Source organism: Cervus canadensis, chromosome 2 (genome assembly GCF_019320065.1).
Source record: "Cervus canadensis isolate Bull #8, Minnesota chromosome 2, ASM1932006v1, whole genome shotgun sequence".
Lineage (NCBI taxonomy): Eukaryota > Metazoa > Chordata > Mammalia > Artiodactyla > Cervidae > Cervus > Cervus canadensis.
In genome coordinates, this window is record NC_057387.1 from 100,876,359 (window position 1) to 100,894,583 (window position 18,225).

Here is an 18,225-nt window from a genome sequence, read left to right on the forward strand (position 1 = left end):
ACTGGGGTCAGCACCGAACCGTCCTCTGGGGGCTCCTCCAAGGAAGCTGCTGGCAGCAGACACAGCTGGAGCCCCCTCATCTGGCCCCGAGGGCTGGCCTTTCTCAGGCGAGGGGACCCAGTGGGTAGAGGGTGAGGGTTCCTCAGTGCGGGACAACAGTAGGGCAGGTTGCTTGCCTTTCCAGGCCTCAGTTTCCTCATCTGTAAAATAAGGATTCATGCCTTCATTCATTCATTCAGCAGGTGTTTGAGGGAGAGCCTCTTTTATCCCGGCAGTATGACTAGAAAACCTGAAGGTGGGCCCATGGTTGGTGTGTCTGAAGTGCAATAAGGGGCCGCCGTGGCTGGAGCATGGGGGGCCAGGGAGCGATTGTGAGGAGGTTGAAAGAAGTGGTCAAAATATGAAGTATGAAATCAGTATTGTTTTATTTAAGAGCAATGGAGGATGGCAGGATCTGATTCAGCTTTTTATAAAACAACCCTCTGAGATGCTCCCCCGCACGGGGGTTGTAGCATCTCCCTCTCCTTCAGTGTGGGCTACACTTTAGTGACCTGCTTCCAAAAGTATGCACAGACTGAGGCAGTAAATTTAATTTACGGGGGAACCTCAGCAGCACCCCCTCAACCAGGCGCTCGGGCTCCCATGAACACCTCATGTAGCTCCCAGACAAGATGAGAACCCTTTACCTCCGTGGTCTTTATCCCTGAAACCCAGAACCCCAGTCTCACCATGAGAAAAACACCAGACAACTCGAAACTGAAGAACTTGCTACAGAATACAAATACAAAAACTGTCAAGGTCATCAAAAACCACAGGAAATCTGAGAAATTCACAGCCCATAGGCGCATAAGGAGTTGTGATGACTAAGTGCTATGTAGGACCCTGGGTGGGATCCTGGAAAAAGACACTAGAGAAACTAGTGAACTCGGGTCAGTCATGGTATTTAGTAAATATTAAGACACCAGTGCTGGTTCATTAGTTGTAACAAACATCGTTCAGTCACTAAGTCGTGTCTGACTTTTGCAACCCCATGGACTGAAGCCCGCAGATCTCTGTCCTCTACTCTCTCCAGAGTTTGCTCAAATTCATGTCCATGTCCATTGAGTGGGTAACAAAGGTACTATAGTTGTTTAAATGTTAACACTTCCCAGGGGAAACCTGGTCTGAGTGTATAACTCTCTTTACCATCTTGGTGTATTGTCTATGAATCTCAACTATGGTAAAATGAAAAGTTCATTTGTCTTAGGTATAAATAAAGACCCCCTGACTTCAGTTGGGACAGTAGACTCTGGGGGACGAAAGTGAAGTCAGAGAGGCCCCAGAGCCTCACAGGGTCGCGGTGGGAGCTGGGGGTGGGGGAGCTTGTCCAGTGTGAACAGAGGAGGGTGCTTGGAGAAGACGTAGGTGACAGGAATGAGCCAGTGGCTCTTTTTAACAGGTTTGGTGTTGTTCTTGCCCGAGTTGGGGAAAAACAGAGGAGGAGCAGGTTTGAGGCAGGAAGGCAAGAGGTCTCTTTCGGCAGGGGTGTCGCTGAGGTCTGGCTAGACATCCGTGGAAATGTTCCAGGACCGGGAGTGCTGGGGACACAGGTGTTGGAGCCCGTGACCCAGAGGTGGATTTTTTGGAGGGTGGGGGGCGACGGGAGTGGGGCGACGGGAGTAGCGTGCCTGGGAGGAAGGGTGACGATGGCGAGGGCAGGAGGCCGGGGCCCAGGCTTCCCGGGAGGGACGTCGCCTCGGGGTCTCCGAGCGTCAGGCCCCGGATCCCTCTGGTCCTCCAGACGATCCAGGCGGTCCCGCCTCCCGCCTTCGCGGCCTGGGAAGCTCGGCCCCTCGGGCCCTCTGAGCACGGAGACCGAGCGGAGCGGCGGAAACCAGCCGGCGGGCGCTTCACGGCTGGGCGCCCCCTGCTCTGTGACGCGCGGGCGGGGACGCACGGTTATCTCCTGTCCCCGCCTGTCCCCTCTGGGCCCGGAGCCCGAGCCGGAGCGGAGCGGACGATGGCGGCTCTGCGGCTCTTGGCGTCGGTGCTCGGGCGCCGGGTTCCCGCCGGCCGCTCGGGGCGCGCGTTGGCCAAAGGTGGCGCGTGCGGCTTCGCCTGCAGCGCCCGCGCGCGCGCCAGGTTCTACACGGACCCGGTAAAGGCCGTGGGAGACATCACTGACGGCTCGAGGATCATGATCGGGGGCTTCGGGCTCTGCGGGATCCCAGAGAACCTGATAGGGGCGCTGCTGAAGACCCGCGTGAAGGACTTGACCGTGGTCAGCAGCAACGTGGGGGTGGAGAACTTCGGTCTCGGCCTTTTACTGGGGACCAAGCAGATCACCCGCATCATCTGCTCCTACCTGGGGGAGAACTCGCTCTGTGAGCACCAGTACCTGGCAGGCGAGCTGGAGCTGGAGATCACGCCCCAGGGCACCCTGGCCGAGCGCATCTGCGCGGGGGGCGCCGGTGTGCCCGCCTTCTACACCCCCACGGCCTACGGGACCTTGGTCCGGGAGGGAGGCGCACCCATCAGGTACTTACCGGACGGCCACATCGCCATCCTCAGCCAGCCCAGGGAGGTGAGGGAGTTTCATGGGCAGCACTACCTGTTGGAGCACGCCATCACCGCTGATTTTGCTTTGGTGAAAGGCTGGAAGGCCGACTGGGCAGGAAATGTCATCTTCAGGGCCAGCGCCAGGAACTTCAACGTGCCCATGTGCAAAGCTGCCAGAACCTCCGTGGTGGAGGTTGAAGAAATTGTGGATGTGGGGTCCTTTGCCCCAGAAGACATCCATGTTCCTAACATTTATGTAGATCGCATTATACAGGGGGAAAAATATGAGAAAAGAATTGAGCGCTTAACCATCCGGAAAGAGAATGATGAAATATGCAAGTCTTCAGATAACATAAGGACACGGATCATCAAGCGGGCAGCTCTTGAATTTGAGGACGGCATGTACGCCAATCTGGGCATCGGCATCCCTCTCCTGGCCCCCAACTACATCAGCCCCAACATCACCGTGCACCTTCACAATGAGAATGGGATCTTGGGCTTGGGTCCCTTTCCATTAAAAGAGGAGGTGGACGCGGACCTCATCAACGCGGGCAAGCAGACAGTCACCCTTCTTCCCGGGGGCTCTTTTTTCTCCAGCGATGAGTCATTTGCCATGATTCGGGGGGGACACATCAACCTGACCTTGCTGGGAGCCATGCAGGTTTCCAAATATGGTGACCTGGCTAACTGGATGATACCCGGCAGGAAGGTGAAAGGCATGGGGGGTGCGATGGATCTGGTGTCCAGTTCCAAGACACGCGTGGTGGTCACCATGGAGCACTGCAACAAGGCCAACGAACCCAAGATCGTGGAGAAGTGCACCATGCCGCTGACTGGGAAGCGGTGCGTGGACCGAATCATCACCGAGAAGGCCGTGTTTGACGTGCACAAGAAGACAGGACTGACCCTGATTGAGCTCTGGGAAGGCCTAACCGTGGAGGACATCAAAAAGAGCACGGGGAGCCCCTTTGCCATCTCCCCAAATCTCAGACCCATGCAGCAGGTCAAAATGTAGCCCGAGAGTGAACCTCAGTCCCAGAGTGTGTGCTTCTGCCTTCACCTCCCAGGACTGCATTCCAAGGAAGCCACAGTCACAGTTGTACATTTCACCAGCATCTGGCCGGCTTTAGCCTGCCATCCCAGACTGGTTGCCCCTGGATAGGCTTTGTTCTCTCAGGAGAGACATGCCTTTAATTAAAAACCAAAGGAAAGCAAAGACGTTGACCTTGTATGTCCTGTGAATTCTGAGAAAGCTCTGCTCCCATCGCCCTCCTCACTGTCTGTTATATTTACATTAAATTCTATGCGGTTTGAGATGATCCCATAGAAAGGGTTTCATTGAAGTGCCTGTTGGCATGAATGAATCATGAACCATAGGGAAAGTGACGGGGGAGGAACAAGTCCACCCAGAGTCTGCGTCTGGAGTTTCCTAGAACCATGAAAACATACACACGTAAATGTGAATTTGTGATCAGGAGAAATGCTATCTTAGAGAATGACTTTTTTTTCTTTTGGCCCCTTTGACTTTCCTTCTGGAACTTTCATTTTGTCCCTAAAGTTTGTTTTCATTGTAGCCTCACCTCTGCCCCCCATATTTCTGCTTCTTGTAGCTAAGCATATGTCTCTAGAAGGGAAGCAAGAGTGTCTAGGCAGCCAGTAAACTGGTCATAGGAGCAATTGAAGGGGGAGAGACCGTGAGTACTAATGTTCTGTGGGGTGGTCTCCTCTGAATAAACAGTCTAGCCATGTGCTTCCAAAGGCTTTGGCTTAGGATGGGAGGGATCTACAAACCTGACAGATGGACTTCAGTGAATTTTCTCATCTCAGATCATCCAGATCAGACACTGGACCCTTCCTCTCTATCACAGCCTAAACCAGCCTTTTGTTCATACTCCCTTGAGACTCAAGAGAGGCAGAGAGGTACTTCATCCTGAATCCACAGTCTCACAAGCTAAACAGAAAAAAATGTGTGTGTGTGTGTATGTGTGTGTCTAGGGTTCAAACTCAGGCCTGCCGTGGAACTCAGGCTTTCTCAGTGAGGCCCTAGGGCTGCACAGGAGCTCGTGGGTAAGAACACGAAGCTCCAGCTGGTCAAGGAAGGCCTTTCGGAGCGGCCTCCCTGGAGCCTCACCCTGGCGGGAGGCCCAGATCCTGAAGTGAAGACAGTGCCCCTGAAGGGACAGCCACGGGGTGTCAGGGGACCGTCACCAGGCGGGCAGGGGATGGGCGTCACCGGGTGGAGGGTGCAGCACCTTCCGGGGCTTCTGGAGACGAGGACTTGACGTGCCCTGGGTGTCGGGAGAGGTCTTCCAGCAGCAGCCAGGACAGGCAGAGGTTTCCAGAAGCAGAGCAGTGAGAGGGCTGGTCAACAGCAGAAAGAAGGAAAAGCGCTGCGTTCCTAGTTCTCCCGGCGAGGAAACAACCTGCGGGACAAAAGCACGCCTGGTCACAGCTGGTTTCCCTCCAAGGGTCCCCAGGCGTCCTGACTGTCCTTCAACGTGGACACCCATGACTGCAGGCTGAGAAGGGGACAGGGGCTGCAGGGAGGGTCAGGTGGCACCCAGGGCAGAAAGAGGCCTTGGGGACGGATGGGAGCGACCTTGGCCTGACCCATGCGGAGGGGGCTGATGGGGAGGACTCAGATATGGGAGGAGGCTGGACGTGTCGGGGGCCCGCCTGGCCCAGAAGAGCAGCATCTTCATCTGTGCCTGCAGTGGGGGAGGGAAGGCCACAGTGGCCCCCATCTCCAGGCGTGGCCACACACCCTCGTCCCCTGCAAAGGGACGGCATGCCTGCCGGCACCCTCACAGCTCAGGTCTAGAGTGGGGACTCTGGGCCCCAGAGGCTCCTGGAATTCCCACTCTGCTTTCTCGAATGGGTCCTGCCAGAGTCAGGCAGCCTGGGGGCCACCACCTGGACAACCCAGGCCTGCCCTGTGACCCCACCTCTCTGCCCCCAGGAGACCCCAATATCAGACAGTTGCACAAAGAAAAGCCCACAGTGGGCCCAGCCTTGGGGCACTGAAGGTCTCCCTGGCCCGTCCGTGGACAGGGCTCTCCAGGGACTCACAGGACCGGGGCTGCACACACAGGCCCGGAGGGCTGCTGGGCCAAGGCCACCCCACATGTCCGCTGGGCATGGAGCTCCACTCCAGTGCTGCGTGGCCGACAGCCGTCCGCCTGCCTGTGTCACTCCTTGGCCACCTCCTGGTGCCCTCGGGCCCTTTCCCTCTGCGGACGGGCTGCTCTGTGTCTTGTGGCTTCGCCTCCTCACGGGCCGGCTCTTCCTGGGTCCCTCACTTGCCATGATCCGAACTCCCCGAACGGCTTCTCCCCGGGCCCCTTCAGTGTCAGCTCCTGTCTCAGCAGGGTCATCTCTGCTGAGCCCTCTGATGGGCCCAGTGCATGTAGTGGCAGGTGATGTCATAGGTCAAAGGTTAGTTTCTGGTCAGTTGGTTGTTCAGTCAACTCTGGCCCCTGGACTTGGGCGTAGTAAAGTACAGCCGTGTAAGGGGTGACCTTTGAGGTAAGTTGTGTGTGGGGCAGGCAATGTCCTTGACATGTCGTGTGCAGTGGAGATCATGAGACCGACCCGCTAATGTGTACACTTGCTTCATATCAACACGCCTGTGTGTGTTTGTGTGTACACATACATTTATGTGCACGTGTGTACATGCCTGTGCATCAGTGTTGTAATATTGGGGTGAAATGTATGTGGAAATGGGATGCTCCGCCTTGTGTTTTAAGAAATGTGACAGTGAGCTTGTAGTCACATCCCTGTTGTTTAGTCTGAGAAAATCCCATCAGGAAAGGAAATGACATTTTCCCTTTATGGAAAAGGAAAAGACTTTCTCATCTTTATGATGAAAGCCAGGAAATAACCTAAATGTCTAAAGATGAACTAATATCTAAATGTTCAGATCTACTCAAAGGAATTTTGTATATTTGAAACGTTCATAGTTGAGACTTAACCGAGAAAATGTTTAGGTGGAAAAATTGGGGAAAAAATACGGATTTCTTTGCTTTGCGGAAAATTTTTTTAAAAACTATTTTTTATTTTGGTTGTGTGGATCTTTGTCGCTGTGCAGGGGCTTTCTCTGGTTGCGGCTAGTGCAGCTGCTCTTTGTTGTGGTGCCTGAGGATTTCACCGTGGTGGCTTCTCTTGTTTCAGAGCACAGGCTCTAGGCACACGGGCTTCAGCAGTTGCAGCACTATGCTCACAATTTAAATTAACATGAAAAACGAAAGCCTAGAAAATGTGAAAATGGTGTATTGTAGTGCGGAAGGGGTTTTATGGGTGATATTTTTTCTAAGTTTCTTTACAGTTGTTTTTATATCACTTTGACGATTAAAACACAAGAGGTTATTGGGAATACAAAGAGGTACAAGAAGATGGTTTTATTGGTGGAGCTGACTTTTCCAGGGATAATCAGTGTGTTTTTCCTGCATCCTCAGGCTCTAGGCGGATGTGGGTAAAATTCTGCTTTTACAAGCATCCCTGCTTTGAGGCTAAAGCCCCAGTTGTGTCTTTGCCCACAGCCTTTTCTCTTTCTTCCTTTTTAAACCACAGACCTGGTGGCTAAGAACATAAGTGGACAAGAACTTGGGCTCTGGGATTAGATGCTTGTGTTTGAACCCGACTCTGGGACTTGGAGTAAATGTCTGCCTGCTGAGCCTGGGGTCTCCTTTGGGGGCTTTAGGGGGCGGTATCAGCAGAGCAAGCACTGAGCCCACCCTTTCCCCAGTGAGGGCTGTAAATCCTACACTGATCCCCAGAAAGGATGGGGTGGGAGCTAGAGCCGCACGATAGAGGTTTGACCCTGGTTCTGAGAGTCCCCGGCAGTGGGGCTCTGGGGAGTCACTGAGCAGCTCTGTTTCTCGGTGAAATGATGGGTCCGGGGTCACCGTGAAGACCGGCTGAGAGCCTCACGTGAACTGACAGGAGTCTGTAAAGCGCTGTTAGCACCAGAGACGCCCTCGGTCATCACTAATCCTGACCCTGCGCTCGCGAGGCCCCTCCCTGACCCCGTAGCCGCGCCGCCCCGGCAGGGGGGTGGGGGGAGAGCGGGCAGGGAGGTTGCGGGGCTGGGGCTGGACTGGGGACCCGGGGCTTCAGAGGCGGAAACCCAGGCCCAGTGGGTCCCCCGAGGTCTCAGCCTAGAGCTCCCGGCCCGCCCACAGAGAGGTCCCCGCTGTGTCCCCGCGCAGCGCCCGCCCCCGAGTGACCCCTCTCTGCTCTCTCCATCTCAGGGCGCAGCGTGGATCCTGGCCTGGCCGGTCTGCTGGGGCGACAAGCTCCGCGCTCCAAACAGCCTTTCGTGGTCACCTTTTTCAGGGCGAGCCCCGGCCCGGGCCCCGCCCGAGCCCCTCGAGCGGCGAGGCCGCTGAAGAAGAGGCCGCCGAAAAGAACCAACGAGCTGCCGCCCCCGAACAAACTGCCGGGGATCTTCGGTGAGCCTGGGGACGGAGGCGGGGACGGAGCTCCTCTGGCCTCAGCGCGGTCAGGCCGACGGTCACCAAGCCGCCTTTCCTGACACCCTCTGCCCTGCCCCTGCGGAGCGACGCCCCCACAGTCTCCGAGGCAATGAGCATCCACCCTTGCTGCCCGCACCGCCCCAGAGTCCCTTCTCTGCCTCGGGGGCTCAGCAGGCCTCGCCCTGGTCTCTGTCAGAACCAGGGGTCCCTGCGGGCCTCCGTGCTGCCCCGGGCGCCCCGCAGGCTCCAGGTGTCTGTGTGAGGTCACCCCACCAGGCCGAGCCCCGCCGGGTCAAGGCCACCAGGGGCCCTTCTTCCGCGGGAGCCAGCCTTTGCCTGGCCTCAGTGGGCGCCACTTGTCCTGTGGGATGGGCGTGGCAGGACAGGCGGAGGAGGTCGGGGTGACTCCAGGGAGAGGAGGAGGGGCCCCTGGACGGCCGAGGGCCCCTGGGGCTTTTACTGGATTATCAGGACCCCACAGGCTGAAAGTCAGGGGAGGCTGGGCTGAGTGTGGGGTGACCGCAACCATAGGGAGCCATCGAAAGTTCTTGAACTGGGTCATGGCACCAGCAGAGATGCAGACATGGGCTTCACGAGACCAAATGGGTCAGTTTCCCACCATTTATTATTCAACAAATGTGCGCGTCATGGCTCCCCGCCCTGGCAGCAGCCCAGCAAAGTCCTTGCCCCTCGTGTCCCCGCAGACGACGTCCACGGCTCCCACGGCCGGCAGGTGTGCCGTCGGCACGAGCTGTACGTGAGCTTCCAGGACCTGGGCTGGCTGGTGAGTGCGACTCTCCTCTTTCCTAAACGACCGTCCCCACCTGGAGACCCCAGGTGCGTCCCAGGGGAGGCAGACCCACAGAGAACTTGGATTGTCTTTATTTTCCTCTGTTTTCCAAGTTCTCTAAAGGGAGAATGTGTTGCTTTGATAGTGAAAAGTGCTGTTTTGTAAAACCATGAATATGGAGACCGAGTCCTCAGCCGAAAATGTCAGAGCTGCAGCAGGAAAGCTGAGGCCAGGGTGGGCTGTGCCTCTGGGGGCGCTGTGACCGGGGCGGTGGGGGAGGACACAGCTGAGCGCTGATGGCGCGTGAAGGGGATGGAGCTCTTGCCCAGATCTGCCCACCGAGGGACTTTGGTGGATGTCTGGCCTGGTGGCGGGGGGGGGGGGGGCACTCTGCCCTGGGAGGTGTCCTGAGGCTGAGGGAGGGAGGGGGCAGCCCTGAGTCGTGCTGTGACAGGTGCTGGATGAAGGGCTGGGAGGGCGCATGGATGGGACTCACCTTCTCCCATTACCTCCCAGGACTGGGTCATCGCCCCCCAAGGCTACTCAGCCTATTACTGTGAAGGGGAGTGCTCCTTCCCGCTGGACTCCTGCATGAACGCCACCAACCACGCCATCCTGCAGTCCCTGGTCAGTACCGCGCCCTCCTGCCCGACACCCGGGGGAGAGGGGTTCACCCCGGGGAGCGGGGCGTGCAGCCAGGAGGTGATGGTGGCACTGCTGTGTCAGGGAGCCTTCTTCACATGGAGACCTTCCTGCCTGCACGTGCAGTGAAATCCCACAGCCGTACGGAGACCGCCCCTGTGTGGCCACACTGTGGAGACCCTGCCTCCCATGCACCTGAACAGCGTGCAGGAGGCTCTTGCTGACTGGTGTGCACACATACACACGTGTGCACTCCACGTGCACATGGGGGGCATTCACGTCCATTGGGTGGGCCTGCCTGCTGGCGGTCAGAGGCACAGCACATTCAGGACAAGTGGGCGTCCCACACGCCCACCTGTGCCCCAGGGACACACATGTGCACCGTGTTCACTGTTGAGTGCGGCCTCCTGTGTGGGCCACACACCCCGGGGGTCAGGCTGGGGGACACACGTGGACGCTCTGTCCTCTCTTCCCGCAGGAGACTCACAGGGCGCCCTGTGCCCTCTGGCTTCGGCTGCCCCTCCCGTCCCTCTCCTTTTCCTTCTGGGTCCCTCTCGCTCTTTGTGTTTCTACAGATCCTAGGGCTTCTGATGCCCTGGTGTCTGGGGTAACTTTTGCTGGACGTTTCTAGTAGGAACATGGTTGAGGCTGCTTATTGCTAAGTGTTTGCAGTGGTTTGTGTGTGTGTGTGTACTGAGGCTTATTTCTAGAATGTTGACCTGGGCACTCTAGTTAGAGGCTGCTCAAGCTGATGCCACAGAGTGAGTGAGTGAGTTAAGAAAGCAGCTTGGACCCCCGGTGATGCCTCCTTTCCTGGTGGTCACGTGGGGTTTGCCGGACACCTGCTCCCCCAGGAGCCGCCTTCCTTGCAGAATCTCAGGGGTGATGAGAGTGTGTGGGCTTCTCTGCCCTGTGAGGGGGGCACGGGTGATGACGGCACTGCTCCCCCAGGACTGGTCCCCTGGCTCTGCAGCAGCCCCGCCCCTCGGTCCCCGAGCTGTCAGTCAGCAGGAGGGAGTGCCAGCTCTGTGCTAGGTGCTGTCAGGGCAGTGGCTGCCCTCGGGGGAGGCTGTCAGTGAACACGAGAAGAAAGGAACAGCCAAGACCATGGGTCCCCTGAGGAAGGGGAGACTGGGGCGAGCTGGGCGGGCTCAAGGACCCTGGCTTGGAGGGGAGGAGGACGGAGGCAGGTGATGTTGGGGTGGGCAGGGCCTCTCCCACAAGCTCGGCAGGTGGTGGAGTTAATCCCAAGTAAACTGAGGGGTGGAGCAGGTTTCAGAGAAGCAGGGCCTCATCTGGGCACTCTCTGGAAGCATCTCTGGCAGCTGCAGGAGGACAGACCGTGTCATCTAGGGTGGAGGAGGCAGGGAGGAGTGAGGAGCTGCTATGGTCCCGACAGGAGGACCAGGCACCTGGTGGGGTGAGAAGTGGATGGTGGAGGCAGGAGGGCAGGAGCCCAGGCCTCCAGGTGAGACCCTCTCCCAGGACGAGGAGGGGGCAGCGAAGGTACTGGGTTGAAGAAAGGATTGGAGGGAATCAGTGGTTCTGCTTCCACCCCCATGTGTGTGAGACCCTGCAGGACCCTACGTGAGAAGTTGGGGGCGCTGCAAATCTGGAGTCTCCGAGTCATGAGAGCAGAAGAGATTTTCTGGAGGGACAGCGGAGATGGGAGAGGTGGGCGAGGATGGGCCTCCTCCCTGGAGAGGCCTGGGGAGGAAGAGGAGCCTGGGTGGGAGGGAGAGGGGTGAGATGGTGGCTAGGGTGTCCTGGGGCCGAAGAGGAGGAAGTGGGTCCATGCCTCACCCCCCACATTCCCCATGCAGCAGCTAGAGGGTGGCACTGAAGCACAAATGTGACCACCTCCTTCTGGGCCAGGAAACCCCCCGATAATGCATCCCTTATCCCTGGGAGAAGTCTGAGCCTTTGGCCTGTGACTTGGGGCCCCTCCCTGGCCTACCCACCTCCCCAGTGCCCCCCAGCCCACGTCCCAGTGCCCGCACCTCCCTGCCTCTGCCCAGGGCCTCCTCGCCCGCCCTGTGCCAGGCCAGCTCCTGCTGCTCACCCTGCTGCCTTGTCTCTGGGTCCTTCCCAGCCAGGGTTGGTCTCAGTGCTCGTGTTCCCCGAGCGAGGACGGCTGCTGTGTGCTGTGCTGCTCTTTGGGTCCTGGGTGTTTGCTGGGATGTTCCCGTGTCCCCTCCTCTCCTGCTGAGGATGAGAGCGGGGACCATGTCTGGGACACTTTTGTATTCTCCACCTGGGTAGGGTTGGCACAAGGCATGTGAAATACATTTGTGTTGTGTTGTGTTGTGTTGGAAGGGAGGAAAATACCATTATACCCATTTGGCAGAGGAGAAAACTGAGGCGCACAGATGCATGACTCTTCCCCAAGGATGCACAGGCAATAAGTTACAGAGCCTCTGATTTGGTCTCCCACATGGTTCTAAAGTGAATTGAATGGAAAGGCAAATTAGGCTTCAGGTCAGTCTGTTTGGTGCAGACAGGGCAAGGACCATCCTCTCTGTCGATCACCTGGTGAAGCTGGTCCAGGATGGACTTCCAGAACAGCTGCACCCCTGTGGTGCTGACTCCTCTCTTGAGGGTCCCAACCCAGGAAAGGCCCTCCCAGGTTTCCAGCTACTTAAAGCCCCATGGCTGGCTGGCACAGGTGGGCAGGGTCGCCTGGTTTCTTTCATGTGGGCCTATGAAAGTGGAGCCCAGCCACCCCAGGTGGAGGCTGGGAAGTTGGGGAGCAGTGCTGGACATCTGGCTGGACATCCCCACAGAGGCCTCAGCTCCCCCTGGGGCCTCAGAGAGGCTCTGGGCCCCAGGCCAGCCTGGTGCCTGGCTGACGGTCCTGGCAGCAGGCTGGCTCCGAGCTGGGGCTCCCAGGACAAGGCTGGGTTCTGGGGACCCCGGGCCAAGCTGCTGGACAGGACACCCCCCCCCCCACCCCAATCAGACAGCTTCATCCTGGTCCTGCTCATCGGCCTCGGTGAGGGCTGGGAGGTCCGGTGGATAGATGCAGGTTCCCTTTTCTCTCGGGCCTCCACTGACTGGGGGTGCCTTCAGGGCCTGTCCCTGTGGTGCCCTAATGAGGAGTCCAGTATGAACTGCAGCTCATCCTGCCGAGTCTCTGCCTAAACATTTGTGTAGAGGCTGCCCCAGCTCCCTCAGATGGGCTGTTTTTAGGAGTAGAGCTGTTTGCAGGAGGGTAGCAGGGACTCCCGGCCCTCTCCCCCCTCCCGGCCCTCTCCCCTCTCCCGGCCCAGCCCTGCAACTGTGCAGGTGACTCAGCCCCTGTGCCCCCAGCGGTCATCTGCCCAGAACAATCCCTGCCTGGAGGTAGTGGAGGTGCTTTGAGAAACAAAGGTGTCAGATATCCCAAGAGTAAGCCTGGAAGTCTGGGCTTTAAGAGGTGTAACAGGGACCTTCCTTCACCGGCTCCCAGCCTGGAGGGGCGGATGGACCAGAAACGGCTCATGTGGACAAGACACGATCAGGGATGTTAATAGAAGCGATCGGGGACGGAGGGGCAGAGGGGATGGGGGGCGGGGAGGCGGTGCTGCAGAGGGGCAGAGGGGATGGGGGAGGGGGAGGGGGAGGCGGTGCTGCAGCAGCGCCAGGCCGGCGCTGGCACAGGTGCGGGGGACCCGCAGGGTCAGGGTCGCCCCATCTAAGGGGAGGGGCTGTGGCAGGAGCCCCAGATGCTCAGTCTGAGCCTGAGGGCAGTGGTCAGGGCCAGGGTCAAGGGGGCGGGGCCGGGGCAGAGTTTACGCTAGCACCTGCCCGGCCGGGCTGCGGGGGGAGAGGGGGGGGCAGAGGGGGGGAGAGGGGGCGGGGGGGAGATGGAGCTGGGAAGGGGCCAGCGGCCGGAGCCCCAGGCGGCAGGAGCTGGGCGCTGGGACGGGGGTCCCGGGAGGAGCCCGCGGTTCTCACGTCTCTGCCCGCCGCCCCCTCCCCGCCAGGTGCACCTGATGAAGCCGGACGCGGTCCCCAAGGCGTGCTGCGCGCCCACCAAGCTGAGCGCCACCTCCGTGCTCTACTACGACAGCAGCAACAACGTCATCCTGCGCAAGCACCGCAACATGGTGGTCCGCGCCTGCGGCTGCCACTGAGGCCCCGCCCCCGCCGGCCGGCCCTCCGCGGGCGCGGGGGCCAGGAGTCCCCCCAGCGCCGTCACAGCTCAGGCAGGGTGGCAGTGAGGGCCCCCCTCCCCTGCCCACATCCTCCAATGGGCTGGTCCTTCCCAGGCCCTCTGCCCCATCGCGTGCCTGATGTCCTGGTGGAACTCTGCATGGTGGTCTCAGTCATCCAGCAGGGTTCTACCCCAGCTCCCTCCCCAGAGGCTCAGGCTGACTTATCTTTGGGGTTGACAGAGAGTCCTGTCTGAGGACCCACTCTTGTCCATTGCTGGCCCAGCTGCGGGCGGATGTGGGGTGAACTGAGGCACCTGCAGTCCAGGATGGCCACCTCAGGCCCTTCACCACCCAGGACTGGGTTTGGGGATGTGCAGACAGGTCCTGGTCCATCTCCAGTTGCCTGACCCTCCCGGGTGCAAAACCGGGCATTTCTGGGCACTCAGAACGTGGAGTCATCTTCAGTTTTCTATATTTGTGCATCTGAATGACCAGACTGTTGGCCACAAGGAGGCATGTCGGTCACCTCCAGAAAGAGCTGAATGAATAGCATGATTTAGGGCCAAGGCCAGTGTCAATTACCTTCCCTGTCCTCCTGCCTTGATCTGTCTCTGCTGTCTGGGGAAGATGTGCCTTGCATGGACACTTTGGTGAAACAAAAAATCTTGGGGGCTTTATTGACCCCATCTGTCAGTCACTGTGTTGAACAATCAGGAGTTCAGCTCTGTGAAAAAGTTACCTTTTCACTGGGCCCAGTATGGTGGATACATTGGGTGGCCCAGGATGATAATGCCCAGCAAGGGTGACAAAGTTTCTCTTAACTTTCTGCATGGCAGTCATCAATTATCAACCTTGATATTTTTTCATTCAGCTCTGGAGAGAATTTCAAAGTGATCAGCGCCAAACTCAGGTGGCCACCACCAACTGATTAGAGTTGTTTGTAGAGTGAAAACTGCCTGCCTTCTCCTGCTAAGGAGCAATTCACTGCACCCAGGGACACTGGGTGGCCTGTGGCCAGGCATGGGGCAAGGGCAGGGCTGGCCAGCACCTGCCTGTGTCCAGAAGTTGTCAAAAACAGACTGGTCACCCAAGTCTGCGTCACCCTGTGTGCCCCAGAGTCCCATCCTGTTTCTTGGGGTCTGTGAGCCAAAGAAAAGGCCTGCATCCCAGGGGAGTGACAGGTGGCAATTAGGCCGAGTTGGGTGGGGAGGTTCCCGGAAACCACTGTTCTCCTTGGAGCAGCCACCGGCAGCTGGAGTGTTTATTTGATTTCTGACTTGGTAAGCCTGTAATTTTACCTGGTGTAGCAGACAGAACCCAGCTGTCCAAACCCCAAAATATCATTAAAAACAGATCCTGGGCCCGCCCCAACCCAGGGGCACAGCCCAGGATGACACCCCGGGAGTTCACTCTATGCCGAGGGGCTCCGGGAGCGCAGCAGGGGTGGAGGAGGGGGCTGGGCTGTGGGACAGCAGCCCCTCCGCTTGGACCTGGGAAGGGCTCTGGGAGCCAGTGCACCGGAAGAGACCCCTCCACGGACACAGGAAAGCAGTGAGCTCCGCAACAGTGTAGGGATCTAGGCTCTGGCCTACATGTTAGGGATGTGCCTTTTGACTTCCTCCTCTAGGCCTCATTTCCCATCTGTAATACAAAGCTTTTTGATCTGCAAAGGACCTTCAGCCTGGGAAACTGTGTCTGCCAAGCTTGTCTCACACTGAGCCCAGAGGCAACCTGGAGACCCTGAACGTGGAGCTCAGGTGGCCATCATGAATCAGAGCTGGCACATAAGGTGGAACCTATTTTTATTCTAGTGCTTACCTAAGAGTTTTCTCGTCCCAACAGCAAAGATAGTCTCCTGTGCATGTGCTTAGTCGTTCAGTCATGTTCGGCTCTTGTGACCCTACGGACTGTAGCCCGTCAGGTCCTCTGTCCATGAGATTCTCCCAGGCAGTACTGGAATGGGCTTAGTTAGGGGCACACCAGGCATGTCTGTCCGGTTACCCAAAGGTTGGCAGATGCTGAGCACACCTCACCTCCCAACCAAGCGGTGCTTAGGGATGGAGCTGCAGTCTTGCTTTCATCCGGAACAACTGAAAAAGTGTTGTTGTTTATGTACCTGGTAGTCAGACTTCAGCAACTTTTGCCATCCGGTCACTAAGTGAAATCAAATAGGAAAAACCCTGAGGGGTGCCACAGTAGTAAATGAACACAAGGCCCATGTATTTTATCCCGAGAGTTATCTTTGCTCAGCCAAGCGGTGCAGTGGCAAGAGAGGTGCCACCATTTCCCTTTCTCTTGCTCAGGGCCTGGCTTGTTTACCTGGCCAGACTAGAAAGATAAATAAAGGTGGTCAGTTCAGACCCACTGACAGCAATGGGAAGTCAATGACAGCTGATAGGTAAGGAGGATATGGGGAAAAAAAGTGAAAGGAGAAACACACAAGTTTTGCTATTTGCAGTATAATCCTGGCCTCAAGAGCAAGTCATCAAGTCAGGTTCACTGTTTCAAACCAAGGTAGGCTAGTAACATGTTCTGGAAAATTTCCTAAGAAATAGGAAAAGAGGCAGCAGGCATAACAAGAGCACAGATTTTTGAAGCCAAATGGACTTGAATCCTGGGTATTCTTCCTCTGTAGAGCAGGATAGTGGCGCTCTCCTTCCAAGCTATTAAAAAGTCATCTGTGTACACAAACATTTAGTACCATTCTGGCATATAAATATTTAACAACTGGTGAAAGTCAATTGTGTTCAACTCTCTGCAACCCCATGGATGGTAGCCCACCAGGCTCCTCTGTCCATGGAATTCTCTAGGCCAGAATACTGGAGTGGGTAGCCTAGCCCTTCTTCAGGAAATTTTCCTGACCTAGGAATTGAACCCAGGTCTCCTGCATTACAGGTGGATTCTTTACCAACTGAGCTACCAGAGAAGCCCCTAAGAATACTGGAGTGAGCTGCATTCCCTTTTCCAGGGGGTCTTCCTGACCCAGGGACTGAACCTGGGTCTCCTGCACTGCAGGCAGATTCTACTTAACAACTGATATCTGTTGGTTTTATTACAAAAGAATTTGCTAGTTTTGCGCCCCTTCTGTGTTTGGTCACTAAAACTTTCTTCTTCTGAGAATGTATTTTGTGGGTGATGGTGTTTGTTCAGAGCTGTGCTTTTTCCTAAAACATTTACACACCACAATCCTTTGAGGACAGGACTTGTGTTCTCACTGCTTTAAAGGTCTGGGCAAGTGGCCGGTTACGCGGCAGTGGCCGGGGCAGTGACTCCGTGCTGTGTGTTCCCAGGAGCCTGCTGAGGGCGCTCAGCGCTGCCGAGGTGCCCTGTAGGCAATCTAGACAGGGCTTGTCCATCCTGAGTGTCACTCCTCATGGGGAGGCCCTTTATAAGCACTTGACCCACTTTTTTTTTTTAATGTGCTTTTATTACAGCAATAATGCAATTTAGAAGGAAAGTTTGCAAAAAACAAAAAAATAAAATACAATTCAAATTACCATAATCCTACAAGTCAGATAAACATGCTAGTTAATATTTTGTTGAATTTATTTCTAGGCTTTTTTCTTAGGATATATATATATATATATTATTATTATTATTAGGATATATTATATATATATATAATATAGATGTTTACATATTACAGATAGGTATTTGTACAAAATTGGAATTATCCTGTATTATATAAACTGCTTTAGATGTGCTTTCTCCACTTTATTATATGGTATAATTTCCCCTAATAAATACGTTTTGAAAATATATTTTCAAACTGGAACTCTTCGTTTTTCACCACTAAAAAGTAGGTTCAACAGTCTTTTTTTTGCGCCAGCAGCATCTGGAGCAGACATGCTGTGAAACACTCCCAAGCCACAGAGTCCTGGGGCCACAACCCTGGGTCTCTTCCTCTGTGCAGCCACCACACCCAGCAAAGATGGGGCCTGGCCCTGGAGGAGCTAGTGAGGGATGGTGTTGGTTAATTTTCTGTCTATAGCTAGGCCGCGGTATCCACAGTTTAGCCAAACACCAGTCCAGATGGTGCTGTGAAGGTATTTTTCAGATGTGACTGACACTTAAATCAGTATGTCTGAAAGTAAAGCAGATGACCCTCCCCCAAATAGTGTGGGTGGGCCTCATGCAATCAGTTAAAGGTCTCAAGAGACAAAGACTAGGATCCCATGAGGGAAAGGAATTCTGCCTTCAGAACAGTCTTTGGACTCAAGCTTCAACATCAACTCTCCCTGGGGCTCCAGCCTGCTGGCCTGTCCTGCAGCTATCAGACTTGTCAGCCCCCACAACTGTAGAGCCAGTTCTGTATAATGAATCTTTCTCTGTGTACACATATGCACATCCTATTGGTTCTGTTTCTCTGGAGAACTCTAATACAGGGACCATATGGTCTGTCACCAATTACTCCACTCTGTCACTGCAGTAAGAATATGTAAACCAATGGCTATGACTGTGTTCCAATAAAACTTTACTCATAAAACCAGGTAGTGGACTGGATTAGAACCAAGGGGTTTGCTAACCTCTTGTCTCCTGACAAACAGGTATAGTACCTAGCATGGAGAAGGCACTGTGAGTAATAAAGTATCATTTAAAAAAATCTGTAGAATGAAAGTGAGCAAATAAGCAAATGCATCATGGA

The 18,225-nt window shown here is 56.0% G+C and overlaps 2 protein-coding genes across 2 annotated transcripts in view; both read left to right on the forward strand.

The window, feature by feature from the left end:
- BMP8B (bone morphogenetic protein 8b) overlaps positions 1-16,414 on the forward strand; it is a 33,467-nt gene extending 17,053 nt beyond the window's left edge. Inside the window, exons 4-7 of the mRNA XM_043461785.1 lie at positions 7,788-7,988; positions 8,717-8,796; positions 9,319-9,429; positions 13,410-16,414. Coding sequence (XP_043317720.1) covers positions 7,788-7,988; positions 8,717-8,796; positions 9,319-9,429; positions 13,410-13,559 — 542 coding nt within the window. The 3' untranslated portion in view covers positions 13,560-16,414. The remainder of the gene's footprint in view (positions 1-7,787; positions 7,989-8,716; positions 8,797-9,318; positions 9,430-13,409) is intronic.
- On the forward strand, positions 10-7,781 carry LOC122437172 (succinyl-CoA:3-ketoacid coenzyme A transferase 2, mitochondrial-like). Its single transcript, XM_043461784.1, has one exon. The coding sequence runs from the start codon at positions 2,000-2,002 to the stop codon at positions 3,551-3,553; it is 1,554 nt and encodes a 517-aa protein (XP_043317719.1). The 5' UTR covers positions 10-1,999; the 3' UTR covers positions 3,554-7,781.
- Positions 16,415-18,225: the final 1,811 nt, after the last annotated feature.

Excerpts from the sequence above, each read along its gene's own strand:
- LOC122437172 (XM_043461784.1), top strand. The coding sequence starts at position 2,000 with ATGGCGGCTCTGCGGCTCTTGGCGTCGGTGCTCGGGCGCCGGGTTCCC.